This window comes from Labeo rohita, chromosome 7 (assembly GCF_022985175.1).
Source record: "Labeo rohita strain BAU-BD-2019 chromosome 7, IGBB_LRoh.1.0, whole genome shotgun sequence".
Lineage (NCBI taxonomy): Eukaryota > Metazoa > Chordata > Actinopteri > Cypriniformes > Cyprinidae > Labeo > Labeo rohita.
Window position 1 is genome coordinate 12,064,875 of NC_066875.1, and position 15,029 is coordinate 12,079,903.

At 42.8% G+C, this 15,029-nt stretch overlaps 1 protein-coding gene across 1 annotated transcript in view; it reads left to right on the forward strand.

Annotated features, from left to right (window-relative positions):
- The window catches only part of LOC127168851 (regulator of G-protein signaling 20), a 40,958-nt gene continuing 25,929 nt past the window's right edge, over nucleotides 1–15,029 (forward strand). Inside the window, exons 1-2 of the mRNA XM_051115945.1 lie at nucleotides 1–87; nucleotides 811–995. Coding sequence (XP_050971902.1) covers nucleotides 814–995 — 182 coding nt within the window. The 5' untranslated portion in view covers nucleotides 1–87; nucleotides 811–813. The remainder of the gene's footprint in view (nucleotides 88–810; nucleotides 996–15,029) is intronic.

Below are 15,029 nucleotides of genomic sequence, written 5' to 3' on the forward strand. Positions count from 1 at the left end.
GGTGAAGCTGAGCGAGCTTCCCTTGCAGATGATGGGCGTATGAACGAGAGCCAGGGTTAGTCTTTACCGGGCACCCATGGAGAAAAGGTGAGTTTCATTATTGTGTTTTAGTTATATATATATATATATATGTGTGTGTGTGTGTGTGTGCATTATTGTGTATTCTGGGGCAAATCGGTATAAGAGATGCATGCATGCAGTCTGCTCGCTGATCTATGGCGTGCAAATCACGAGCATTCCCTGTACAAATAAAATGAGAAAGAGAATTGTGTGTGAAGCATGAATACAGATAAACACATAAGCAGGTAAACAGATAAGCATGTATAATATGAAGGGATTTGATGCAGCGGTGCGTCCAAATTTAGGATTTAGGATAACACTCATACAGTTTCTTTATGGCTTGTCTATTAAGTTCTCATCTGACTAGCTAGGGCATGCTATGCATCGCTTCCAGGAATTTAGTCTTAACTGATCAATAGAAAAAAAGCTGTTTGAAAATTATTATTGTTATGAAGAAAAAGACGCATGAATGTAAACATCAGAATGTTCTCTTACGTGCATGTTTTAACTTGTGTGTGCTGATGAGCCCAGGTGTTCTGTTGTAATTGGTCTCATTGGATATAAATGTTTGCTGCATGTCTGCTGTGTATTGTGGCATGCAGACCTCTTTCCTACCTGGAGGGCTGCTTAAATTAATTAAGCACAATTAAGCATTACTGTGAATGTGTACTTGTGTCATTGGTAACTCTTGCACAGATCATGTTCTCACTTGTGTAAAGCATTTTGGTAAACTGAAAGTTCTGTCTGTAGCTAATGGGGTCTGAACTGGAGATGGGAAAACGTCCACCAGAGAATGCTGGAAATACCACCCAAGTGCAGAATACTCCCCCCAACACTCACATCTTGGGTAGTGTGAGCACCCAAACTGTTGACTTGTTTAACCCTCCCTCAAACGCCTGCTGCTTCTGTTGGTGTTGCTGCTGCAGCTGTTCTTGGTGAGAAACATCTTTAAATGTTTTACATGAAATAGAGTAGGGTTTCCCTGATGTTTATGTCAGAATTTGTCCATGCTTTATGCATATTGATGGTATGAAAATGCTGAAAATTCTGAACTACTGTCATGATGACAATGTCTACACTGGACATGGGGGCACGATACAACAAAAACGGATAGAACCCATTATAATCAGTCATGCTCACTGCACTGGATGTGACAATTCGACATTCACTGACAATAAACTCATGCACCCTTCTATTTTTGATACATAGTGTCCTAGAGTTAGGTTTACTTAGTTTTGTCATATAGCCTCAACATATGAGCTCATGGGTATATCATAGTATGTTGTGGCCACAACATATTACCTCATAGGAACATAATGTGATGTGGTGATATAAAGTGGCCTTTGCAAATCTTTTCCTTTTGTGTCAGTATATTATATACAGAACAAGGCATACGTTTTTTTTCTTAGGATTAGACACAATATAAGATGGGAAATTAGTTACACACAAAATTAGTTCTAGTGTTTTAAGTCATGGCCACATGATTTCCGACGCAACAGAACAAGTGGGTATACCAAGGGTATATCCTAGAAGTTATAGTTGTCATTATACAAAGTTTAAATAATTTATTAATAAAATATGTAAAATATCTGTAGCCATTAGAATTAGGGGCAACCACTGCATTTTAATAACAATCCAAACAAGGATAGCATGAGCAGTTGTTTCTTATTTAAATTAGATTGTATAATATAAATATTTAAAGCAAAACCAAAATAATCTGACTTCATATTTATGAAATTGTGCTACATAAGACACCTGCACAGCTGACAGGCTAAATAAGAAAGCAAATGAGGGGAAATGTGGAGATGCTTAGATGTGGAGATGTGGCTCTGTTAAGGACCCTCTGGGATTGATTGAGACATTAATTAAGACACACCCAAAGCTTCATTTTCATTAATACTTTCCTTAATTTCCACTTGTGATTTCTTTCATACTATCCTTACACTAGGTCTGCACGTTAAATCGTATGCGATTGTCAGGCACGTTTAGTCAGTAATGCTAGTTCTGTGATTAGTAGTAAATCTCCATCACGTGCGTTCAGTTGGTGCGGCAATTAATACACAGAGCCGTAAATCACTGACAAGCTACGCAAAATCGCGCTCGTAATCGAATGTGATTCATCTGCGATTATGAGCACAATTTTGCGTAGCTTGTCAGTGATTTATGGCTCTGTGTATTAATTGGCGCTTCAGCTGAACGCACGTGATGGAGATTTGCTACTAATCAAAGAACCATCTTTACTGACTAAACATACATGATAATCACATGCGATTTATCATGCAGCCTTACCTTACACTTAAAAAAGTGCATTATATAACTAGAACTAACTCCACTTGTTACTTTTAACAATGAATGCCATATGTAACACATTTAACTTAAGCTAACAAACATTTATTTTTTCTCATGTGTTGCCACTTCTCTGGAGGGGACAAAAAAAATAAGAGAGAACCACATATCAGCTAACTCTCATTAATTTGCAAATACATGTCATCTAACTCTATTAGGCCTGATTTCACAGACAGGACTTAGACTAAACCAGGATTAGGCCATAGTTCAATTAGGACATTTAAGTATTTCTTATAAACATGCCTTAAAAAACATTACTAGTGTGCATCTTGAGACAAAACAAAGGCACTAATATATTTTAAGATCAGTCAGTGCGATTTTCTTTCAGTTGAAAGAGCTCAGACTTACATTTTAGTCTGGGACTAGGCTTAAGCCTTGTCTGTGAAACTAGGGGTTAGAGTTTTAGTAGACTGGTAGATTAGGGTGAGCGTTAGTAGAATAAAGCCCTATTCAGACAGTAACTGTTTCTCATATGGATGTCTGTAAAAATAAATTTACATATCACCTCAGTAATAAAACTCATGGATTTGTATGGCGATTAATTTACAGTGGAGGAGTGAGTTCTGTGGTCCTACGAAACCGGGAACGTGCTGCCCACGTGCCCAATCACGATTGTTTGCTGTAAATAAAGTGTTTTTTATTTATAAATGTACTATTATTGTATAAAATGTTTTTAAAAATATATATATACTTATCATTATGTAAAGGATATATAACCCTATTTATTATTTGATTATTTTAATCTCTTGTGTAAAAATAGGAAAATTGCACAATATAGTTGTATATAATAATACGCACTATAGTTATGTGTATAACTATATAATACACATTATAAAATTGTACTGCATACCCGCTGCTGCCTGTTACAGAGTGAATGAGCCGTGAAGCAGGCGGTCCATATGCAAGCTTTTATTAAACAAAGGCAGAGACACAGTCAAAAACAGGCAGGGTCGACATCAGTAAACAGATATAAACAGGGCAAGACACAAGAGTAATCCAGGGACAGGCGAGGGTCGATCGGCGGCAAACATAATCCAGGGGGTGAGGCAAATAGTTCAAACAAGGGGCGTAGTCCGAAACGGCAGGACAAAGGGTTAAATCCACGACAGGCGATAAATCCAGGGCAGGCTGCAGGCAGACAAGATGAGATAACCAGGCTAGGATCATGACACGGATGACTAGACTAGAAAACAAGACTTAACTAGACTTGGAAGTGGCTTTGGAAAGCTGCTATCACTAGGAGAGTGATAAACGCAAGACAATACTTGGCCAAGAATCATAGTTGAGACCTTGTATTTATACTGTGTGTGATTAGCTGCAGCTGTATGCGTAATGGGTGAAGTGGAGCGTGGGAAATGTAGTCTAGGGTGTAGTGCAACAGTCTGTGTAATGTGAGAGGCAATATGATGGCAAGGCGACCCCTGGTGGTGGGCAGACCGGACTGGACTTATGACACTGCCATAATAAAGACCCATTTCAAATGTATATGTGCTTTTCTTCTCTTCCTGCTCCCACTCCCTGTGGTGAAGAAGTTATGTAGTATTGTTCTTGTACAGTTTTTCTCAGTCGATTTGACACTTTTCTCCAATGCAGTGTACTTATTCTCAAAACAATTAGCACAGCCATCCAAACACAAAATTATCTCAGCCAAACAGTTCAACTTTGCTGCAAAATGAATCACTGCAATTTTTTTCTAATAATGCATTCATTAAAAGTAAATATTAACATCAAATCTATAGGTGTGTTCTCTATTGATTATAAAACACATTCAGCTGTAGATGCACAAAAATGCTAATGAAAATACATGTTTATTGCAACTCTTCAACAGGGAGTTTTGTTTTATATATACTGTGTATATCTAAATGCAATAAAATGGTTATCCAGCACCTGCCATCACCCATGAGAAAAAAGTAATTGCCCCTTTAAACTTGAAATCTATTTGTGCCACATTTAGCAGCAACAACTGCAAACTTTTCTGATAACTTTTCAGGATAATTCATGTATACAGCAAACACACAAAACACACATGTGTGTGTATACAGTGTATACAGTGTTGGCCAAACCACTAGTGTTTTCACCAGCTAAAAAGTTGGATATATAAAGTAGTCAACATTTGAAGTGGATCAAATCCTTCATCAAAGTTGTCCTAAAACCAAAACAATACCCATTACTAGTCTTCTAATACTTTTGGCCACCACTCTGTATGCACACATAAATGTGTGTGTTTTTGCTGTTTTTGCTCAGCTCCCGCCAAACCGTATTTGGGTCGCCCCTAAAGCACCTTCTTTTATGTCACAATATTTCAACATGCAGTAACAATTGGAAAGAAAAAATCACAAATATGTGATTATTACTGTTATTTATTTCCTTATTTTTATTTTTCCCACAAAATAATTTTACGTTGCCGTGATCCAAGGAATACAGTGTTATCAGAGCTGTATATCCAAATAATTTTCCACGCTAATAGTTACCAAGTAACTACTGTTGCCAGCCGAAGTGTTACAACAATGGAACAAAAGTTCCACTAATGACTAGTAATTAACCAATTAGGAACCTACAAGGGGCAAGCACTGTATTTCCTTCAAGAAATATCCAAAACACTTACCCCTTTTTTCATAGGCCCTCACCTGATCCTCGGCACGTCTTTCCCACTCAATCTCGGAACAGTGTTCCCGGTTCGTAGTGAGATTCGGGATTCAGTTCCCCCTTTGTTGTTCTACACCACAATGTCATCAATACTCCCGTTCCATTCAAAATAACCTGAATGTTCTGAACTTAAATTATGAAAAATGTTTGGGCATTCACAGTAAATAACAGAAGTTGTCCCAGGAGGACTAAAAATCAAAGTGCAACACCCCCACCAGCTTCTCTAAAGAAGAGGCCAATATTTTTTAAAGGCTTAATTAGGGTAATTCTGATTTCATTTGAAATTTATCTGCACCTTCTACCTCTCCTTCCACCCCTTCCATCCTGTTGTCCACTTCCTCTCTGTCCATGTCTTCTTACAGTTTCTCCTCATGCTCTTTCCACTACACCAATGCCCTCCTCTCTACTCTTCTCCCTTTCCTTCTCCTCTCTTCTTTTCTCACATCCTCCTCTCTGCTCATCCCTACATCTACCTGTTCCTCTTCTTCCTCTCTCTCATTACACCCTTCTCTACCCACTCCACTGCTTTATAGATTTACACGTCTTTCTATATCCCACCTTTTTATTTTCATTTTTACTCATATTTTACTATTATTATTATTATTATTATTATTGTTGTTGTTGTTGTTATTATTGCATATTTGTTTCTGCTCTTTGTATACATTCCCTTTTATTATTACTTTTTATTTTATTAACGCAATTGTGAGAAATGTGTAAACGATTTGGAAAATGATTTCCTGTGTTGAGTGTATGATTAACCAAATAGTTACTGGTTTAGGGCCAATAAAAACGAAAACATTGAAACCAATGAAAACATTTTAGAGTTTTGTGCATATTGTTTTGAGAAAATGATTTGCATGATTTGTAATTTGTATGAAATGAATGAAAACATACAATCTGTTTAGGACAGTTAAAAGGTGTTCAGCTCACTGTGTTAACTATTTTGAGAACAGTGACCTGAGTTTGGAGAAATGTGTCAAATTGATTGAGAAAAACTGTAAATACTTTCCAGCATTTCAGAAATAAATATGCATGCAAATTACAGCAAAGTACATCAGTTACCGTACAATGTTCGGCAGTGATCGAAAAGGTATTAAACATTGATTTTTGAATCAATTTCTGATCGTAAACTCAGAGATGGGGATTCAGACTGCAATTAAATTACCACATGACCTTGGTGTTCGTCAAAAAACAGTAGGTAATTCAGCCGGGGATTTTTATGCGAGTGATGAGAGATAAACACTGACATTCTGCATTTGGACGTCAATAAAATCACCGACTACCCCCTGTAAATGGTAAAAATAACTTATGTCGTCATGAGAAACAATTAGCGTCCGAATAGGGCTAAAGTCAACATGGACCTCAATCAATTATGTATAATCAGTAAAATGTGCATTGAGGGACCATCAAAATAAAATGTTAACTGATATTAAGTAGACAGTCTGCTAATACTCTTATGATTGTGTAACGTGGATACATAAGGGACTTTTATTTATATTTCAGTCCAGTTAATTACAGCCAGACAGTGGCCCTCCAGGAACTGAGTTTGACACCCCTGCTTTAATGTATGGTGATGGACTGTATGTGAATTATATGTAAAATGCCAATATTGTCAGCACCGATCCTGACTTGAGGACCTTTTCCAGTCCCACCCCCCTATCTCTGTCCCACTTTGCTTCCTGTCAGTTCTGATCTGTCCTGTCACAATAAAGGCAAAACCAAAAAATAAATATTTTTTTTAAAAAAAGGCATATAACAAAAAATTCTCAAAGGGGTAACTCAGATGCAACTGATATAAATTTTACTGCAGCCCCAGTTGTGAACAAATGTAATCCTATAGCTTGAACTATCATTAGTTCCTTTTACATCTGATGATGATGAAAGTTGAATGTTGGGTTTGTACAAACAATGCAAACGGATGTGGCTCAAATTAATGTGGATGTATTGGCCCTTAGTGAAAAAGTAAAAACACTGGATCAAGAATTTAAACAATCAATGACCAAGACACTAAACTGGGAAACTAGTTTTCAGGAGGCTATGGGAACTTGCTTAGCGGGGTTGCGGGATTACTTCTAGCATTCCCTTTAGAAATTAGAGAAAGAGGAAGATCATTGTTTTCTGCGGAGTTGTAACGATATGAAGGAGACGAGAGGCGAGCGGATCCATTTGCGAGCTTTTATTGTTTGGACGAGACCGATACATAGTAGAACAGGCAGGGTTGAAACAACAGCAAGCAGGTAAATTAGGGCGATGCACAATAGAAGTCCGTGAGTCAGGTGTGGGGTCGAACAGGAGCGAACGGGAGCAATACAGAAAATCCAGGGAGAGTAAACGATAGTCCAGGCGAGAAGTCAAACACGGGAACGAGGAGACTAGGAACTCGGGAAACTCGGGAACGCTAACAACACAACAATACAATCTAACAATCCGTGGTTTGTAAGTGGGAGGACCGGGGCTTTTATACGGTCTCTGATTGGACGCGGGAGAAGAGCAATGGCTGATGGGGAATGTAGTCTGGGGTGTAGTGCAACAGTCAGAGTGTGTAAGTGAGGTGAGAGTGACATCTGGTGGTGAGCGGAGAACAGGACACCGACCAGATTCGTGACATAGCCCCCCCCCAAGGAGCGGCTTCCAGACGCTCCAACAGAATAACAGTCCAGGGGAGCGGTGGGGGTGGGAGCGAGTCAGGGCGAGGGCTGGAGGACCAGGTCCATGTGGGAAGCCCAGAGATTGAGGCAGGACCGACAGAGCAAGTACCCTCCAGGGTGGGGCCGGAGGCGGAGCAAGAGCCCTCCAGGGCGGAGGTGGAGCAGGAGCCTTCCAGGGCGGAGCCGGAGGCGGAGCAGGAGGCGCAGGAGCCCTCCAGGGCGGAGCCGGAGGCAGAGCAGGCAACGCCAGAGCCCTCCAGGGCGGAGCCAGAGGCGGAGCAGGCAACGCCAGAGCCCTCCAGTGCGGAACCGGAGGCGGGACAGGCGACGCCAGAGCCCTTCGAGGCAGAACAGGAGGCGGGGCGGTCCTCCAGGGCGGAACAGGAGGCAGAGCAGGAGGCGGAGCAGCCCTCCAGGGCGAAACAGGAATCTGCGTCACGGTCTGGGACCTGGGGAAAGCAGGGACAGAGGAGGCAGACAGAAGGCGCAGCAGCCCTCCGGGGCGGAACAGGAGGCGCAGCAGCCCTCCGGGGCGGAACAGGAGGCTGCGTCATGGACTGGGACCTGGGGAGAACAGTGACAGAGGATGCAGACAGAAGAAAGGGAGAAGCAGAGAGTTTAGCGGTTAACGCCCCCTCCATAAGAGGTCCTACGGCAGGCGCCGACACCTCTGGAGACATTGGCGCAGCTTCTCTGATGGGGAAGGCCTCTGGAGCAGACTTGAGACCAGACGGGACCTCTGGAGCAGATTTGAGACCAAACGGGACCTCTGGAGCAGATTTGTGACCAGACGGGACCTCTGGAGCAGACTTGAGACCAGACAGGGCCTCTGGAGCTGACTTGAGACCAGGCGGGGCCTCTGGAGCAGGAAACTGCGTTATGTCCTGGGACCTAGGAACAGTAGAGACAGAGAAGGCAGACAGAATAAGAGGAGAAGCAGAGAGTTTGAGGCAGAGCGCCGCCTCCCTAGGAGGATCTACAGCCGAAGCTGACACCTCAGGAGGCATTGGCGCGGCTTCTCCGACTGGTGAGGCCTCTGGGTCTGTCTCGTGGTCAGGCGGGACCTCCGGAGCAGACTTGAGATCAGACGGGAGCTCTGGAGCAGGCTTGAGATCAGACGGGAGCTTTGGAGCAGGCTTGAGATCAGACGGGAGCTCTGGAGCAGGCTTGAGATCAGACGGGAGCGCAGGAGTTGGCTGGCGAACAGATGTGACCTCTGGAGCCGAGTGTGCAGCCCACACACTGAGAATGGCGATCGCCAGCACGCTAGCAGACATGACGTGACAAGGCTCAGGGAGGTCAGACGAGACCTCTGACACAGACTTGACGACGGACAGGACTTCTGGAGTCGTTGTCAAGATCTCTGGAGCGTAGCTTGCGGCCCAGATGCTGAGGATGGCGGTTGCCATCACACTGGCAGACATGATGTGACAAAGCTCTGGGCGGTCAAACGAAACGCGACTTGACTCTGGACGCTCAGACGAGACGTGACTTGACTCTGGGCCGTCAGGCGGGACATAGTGAGGCTCTGGACAGATAGACGAGACGTGTCGGGGTTCTGGAAGGTCAGACGAGACGTGACTTGGCTCTGGAACAGCAGTAATAACTTCCTTTGGCTCATGAAGATCAGCTGTGGTTTGACTTAGTTTGTGGAGATTGGCCGTGACTTGACTTGATTCGTGAAGCTCAGTAGTGAACTGACTTGACTTTTGGAGATCAGCGGCGATTTGACTTGGCCTATGAGGATCAACGGTGACTTGACCTGGTTCGTGGTGACTGGCTGAGGCCTGACTTGGCTTGTGAAAATCAACTGTGACCTGACTAGGCTCATGGAGATCTACTGTGACTTGACTTGGCTCGTGTAGATCCGTTCTGACCTTGCTTGACACAAGAACCTCAGTCTTGACCGTACTCAGCTCAGGAGCAGCAGTTTTGACATTACTTGAATCAGGAGCGGCCGCAGCCTTAAATCGGTTTAACTCAGGAACAACCGCCTTGACGTTGCTCGACGCAGGTACGACAGTCCTGACGTTGCTTGGCGCAGGAACGACAGCCCGGACGTTGCTGGACTTGGAAGCTTGACTGGACTTGGAAGCTTGACTGGACCTGGAAGCTTGACTGGACCTGGAAGCTTGACTGAACCTGGAGGCTACAGCCGTAGCCTGACTTGACTCTGGAGCAGCGGCTGAAGCTTGACTTGGCTCTGAAATAACAGCAGCAGCTTGACTTGGCTCATGAGGGTCTGCGGTAACCTGGCTTGGCTCATGGAGATCCGCTGTAATGGGACCTGACTCATGAACAACATGGCTTGGCTCAGGAACAACAGCTGTAACGTGACTTGACTCAGGAACAACATGGCTTGACTCAGGAACAACAGCTGTGACCAGGCTTGATTCGTGGAGAACGGCAGCTGTGTCTTGACTTGACTCAGGGGTAGCCGCCGCGACATGAAGGAGCGCCACTTTAGCCCATACTGTCATTAGGGGTGTGTCCAGCACGTGGGCCATCATGACCACAGGTGGCGTCCGGGTGCTGACCACAGGTTCAGGAATGGCGGCCATCTTGTGGAGTGGCTTGGAGACAGCGGCCATCTTGTGCAGTGGCTCTGGCATGGCAGCCATCTTGTGCAGAGGCTCTGGCGTGGCAGCCATCTTGTGCAGTGGCTCTGGCGTGGCAGCCATCTTAACAGTGCTTGGCTTAGGAAAGATGGCTGTTCCTTGACTTGAGATAGGAGCGATAGCTCTAACTTGACTTGACACTGGAACAGCAGCCGTAACTTGACTTGACTTGGAAACTTGACTTGACTCAGGAAATACAGCTGCGACTTGACTGGACTTGGAAACTGGACTTGACTCAGGAAACACAGCTGCAACTTGACTTGACTTAGGAAACGCAGCTGCAACCTTATATAGCTCTGATATGGCAGTTGTGACGTGACGAAGCTCTGTTTTTACCGCCATCTTGTGTACGGGCTCCGCCGTCGCCGCCATCTTGTGAGCGCACGCCGGCGCCGCCGCCATCTTGCAAACGGGCACCGCAGTCGCCGCCAGTTTGTGAACGGGCTCCACTGTCGCCGCCATCTTGCTTGCGCACATCGGCGCGGCCGCCATCTTGTGCACGGGCTCAGCTGACGCTATCGTAGCTTGGGCGCGCTCCACCACGGCCGCCATCTCGCGAGCGATCCAGGCGGAAAACTTGGTTTTGGCGTCGTGATCAGGCGTAACCACCAATCTGCGAGCGGGGTGCGGGGCTGCCGTGTCCGCGTTGTCGCGTTCTCCCTTCGCGACCCCCACAGTACACGGCGAGCCCACACACAATAACGCAAAGTTCAAAAAGGCGGCCAGAGATGAGCACGGACCCTCGCGTCTGAGTTTGGCCTTTAGAGGCTCATTAATGCAGTCGCAATAAATCTCCGTAATACTGCAGTCCGGGAGGGTGGAATAATTGGCTATGGCTAGAAACTCACGGATGTGTTGATCGAGTGTACGCTGTCCTTGTTTGATTCTGTATAGGGTTCTGTCGGTGTCCATATCGGAAGATTGTCCGGGGGTGAAGCTGCTGGATCCTGTGGTGACGGATTGTTCTGTAACGATATGAAGGAGACGAGAGGCGAGCGGATCCATTTGCGAGCTTTTATTGTTTGGACGAGACCGATACATAGTAGAACAGGCAGGGTTGAAACAACAGCAAGCAGGTAAATTAGGGCGATGCACAATAGAAGTCTGTGAGTCAGGCGTGGGGTCGAACAGGAGCGAACGGGAGCAATACAGAAAATCCAGGGAGAGTAAACGATAGTCCAGGCGAGAAGTCAAACACGGGAACGAGGAGACTAGGAACTCGGGAAACTCGGGAACGCTAACAACACAACAATACAATCTAACAATCCGTGGTTTGCAAGTGGGAGGACCGGGGCTTTTATATGGTCTCTGATTGGACGCGGGAGAAGAGCAATGGCTGATGGGGAAAGTAGTCTGGGGTGTAGTGCAACAGTCAGAGTGTGTAAGTGAGGTGAGAGTGACATCTGGTGGTGAGCGGAGAACAGGACACCGACCAGATTCGTGACAGGAGTGATGCAAAATGGGAGAGTTTGAAGATGTTAATTATGATATACCTCCACCTTCCCAGTTATGGCCAGAAGGTATACAGCTTTGACCAGAAACTAACAATGAAATGAAATTTTCTACCTATTAGATTGTGTTTTATTAATGTCTACACCTACCCCAACCCTAAGCCTAGCCATTACTATGATAAAAAAAACTGTATTATTGTTGTACAATGTGACAAAAATTACGGTAGATTAATTTGTGCATGCCCAGTAGCCACAGCTGTCTCCCTTCTAGCCTTAACCCACCTGCTATTGTGCCAATATTTAGCAAACAAATCCAGCATTTTGCTGGATTAACACAGTCTGCTTTGCAAAGAAAAAATGTGACTTTCAAACAAACGCAAAGTGATTCACAAATACAAAACTCTATTTGAGAGAAATGCAGTGATATGGACAAATATATGTATTGTGTATTATATTATTATAGTGTATAATAACAATTTATTATGTCACAATATACTGTAATACACAAATGGAAATGTATTATGGAGAGTGACAATATTGTGTATCAAAAATGAAAGCTTAGACAATTTAATGTAGTATCAGATATGGTAATATCACCCAAGAGTTAATTAATTATTAAAATATAAAAAAACCGAAAACAAATCACAATATTTAGTACAATATCTAAAATGTTTGTGTAATTGTTTGTGTCTAAAATAATTATGTATTTTTAGCAAAATGATAAATAGTTCTCTTCTGGTGTCACTTTTGTCCTGTGAATTGGGGAGAAGAATTAAGTTCATGCTAATATAATATTAAATTCGGCATTTTAATAAACAGTGGTTTATCAATATTTCAGAATGATTTTAACAATTAAAAAATAATATTTGGGGTTGAAGACCACACCAGTGTGTTTTGTGACGTTTTGTTGATAACCACAAAAAGAATTAAAATACAGATGCGAGCATGGCATCGTTAGAAACTGCAATGGGTCTACTTTTATTTGCATATAGTCACAATAACAAAAACAGTGTGCTTTTTTAAAATAAAGAAAACAAACAGGGTGCACTCTCTCTCTGTCTCTCAAATTTAAAACAAATATTCTCTGATTATATAATCCGAGTAAAAATAAGGAGAGGTACAGTTTCTCCTGTCTCATCCCATTATCACTAATGTGATCCTGCCTCACACTGACTGCTCTGTTAACATGTTAATGACCTAAGGTCAGCCAGGTAAACATGTAGATGTCTCTAAAAATGGCATCAAAACATCAAGCTTCATTACAGAATTTAGCCTACTTTCTTTTCTGTGCTTTGGATAATGACATGCTACACGGGTGAAGACACACTCTGGACAGCAAGGACTCTTCTCGGAGTGACTCAGATAACGAATGTTTGCATTTTGAAGAATCCCTAATATAATTCCTGACAGTAGCTGATTTAGACAGCTTGATTCTTAACTTCATGAGTTAAAATGTTGCTCAGATATATATAAAAAGCTACATATTTTTAGATGGATTTTTCCAAATTAAATTAAAGTTAATTTTTCATTAAAGTTGGATTAGCCTACTAGGTTGTCTCTGTGTAGTTTTATACTTATACTTTAAACTATATTTCTATGTCTCAAGGCTATGTCTCAACATATAAAGCAGAATTACAATAAATGTTCACAATAAAGGTGTTTCGGGTCTCAGCAAACTAGTGTAAATTGACTGACAGTGCCATCTGCTATTTTTGGGAAAGGAAGTTGCTCATTTGCATTTGTGAGAAAATCTGCCTGCACGCATTTGTGAGAAAATCAAGTCAAGTTTCCTCAGAAAAAGGCAACTGAGTCTCACAGTTGTAACACACAATAGATATGGTTGTCCATATTACTGCATTTCCTCTCAAATAGAGTTTTGTATTTGCAAATCACTTTGCGTTTATTTGAAAGTTGAGTTTTTCTTTGCAAAGCAGATTGTGTTTATTTGCAAAATGATGGATTTGTTTGATGAATATTGGCACAAAATTCACTCCATAACCTGCTCTCATTAAACCACCAAAAGTGATTACCTGTGTGAGAACTGCCTCAAGATCAGGCCACTCCCTAGTGTAGAGCTCATTAATAATTCAATGTGGGGATAAGAAGACCAGATCTGAGTTGGCGGAAGGCAGAAAAGGACAAGGCAAATGATTGGAAGTTTTTCAAAAAGGCATTTATGGCTGCTTCCCTGCTAGACAACTATCTTATTCACTCTGGTGAGGTCTCTGGTAGAGCAACTTGTCTAATAGGGACTGTGTACATGGTGGAACAACTGGTGAAAGTCTGGACTATGTTGGAGAAGGACTATTTAGAAGCACAAGCAGGCAAACCAACAAGGAGAAATCCAACAAAAGACCTGCTGATGGTAATTTTTCCAAAAACCCTACAATGTGGCTCCTAATGGTGGTCAAAGACTCATTCACTTGCTGCTTATTCTGAGTATAAGGTGTACATGTATATAATGATGGATACTCACCTGGCATTCCCCCTTATAGCTTGCCTGGACTTTCGTGGTGCCATTGGGGCTGTCGCGGATGTTGAACACATGACTAAACTTTGCACTAAAGATAAACCATGTTTAGTCATCATACCCTCCACGTTTTCATCTTTTTCATCATTTTATATAGAATCTTGGGACACAACACAATGACAGCACCATTACTCAACTGCTGGCTGAAAATAAATCTAGGGAATTCCAAGACCAGAATATCTCCTTTTAAGACCGCCAACGGGTAGTTTGTTGAGCCGCCTTGAGGAACAATGGAGAAAAAATCAGTTAGTGGTCCCTCAATCATTAAACAATGGATTTCTGCAGTATTACCATGACAACACTCTTGGAGAACATCTTGGGAGGCTAAAGCAAGAAAAAGAGCACCTACTTTCTAGTCATTGTGGACTAGAAGTGGGGATATTTCTACTCAGAGATGGCAAGACACAAAAAAAAAAAGAATCCTCAGTAAAGAAATTTTCACCCACTAGTGCATTCCCAAATATCCTTTTTATGACCACAGTTCTCCAGCATATTCTCTGAACCTCTGCAAGTCATGGGAAACAATTCAGAAACTCACAACCAGTTACCACCCTCAAACAAATCTTACAGAATGGATAAATCAGACATTAAAAACCATGATTGCATCATACATTGCATCATAAAACCTGGGATCATTGGTTACCTGAGTTTCACTTGCTATCAACACAGCCCAGCAAGAAACCAGTGGAAAAACACCTGCAAGGTTCATGAGAGGTAGGCAGCTCAAGGG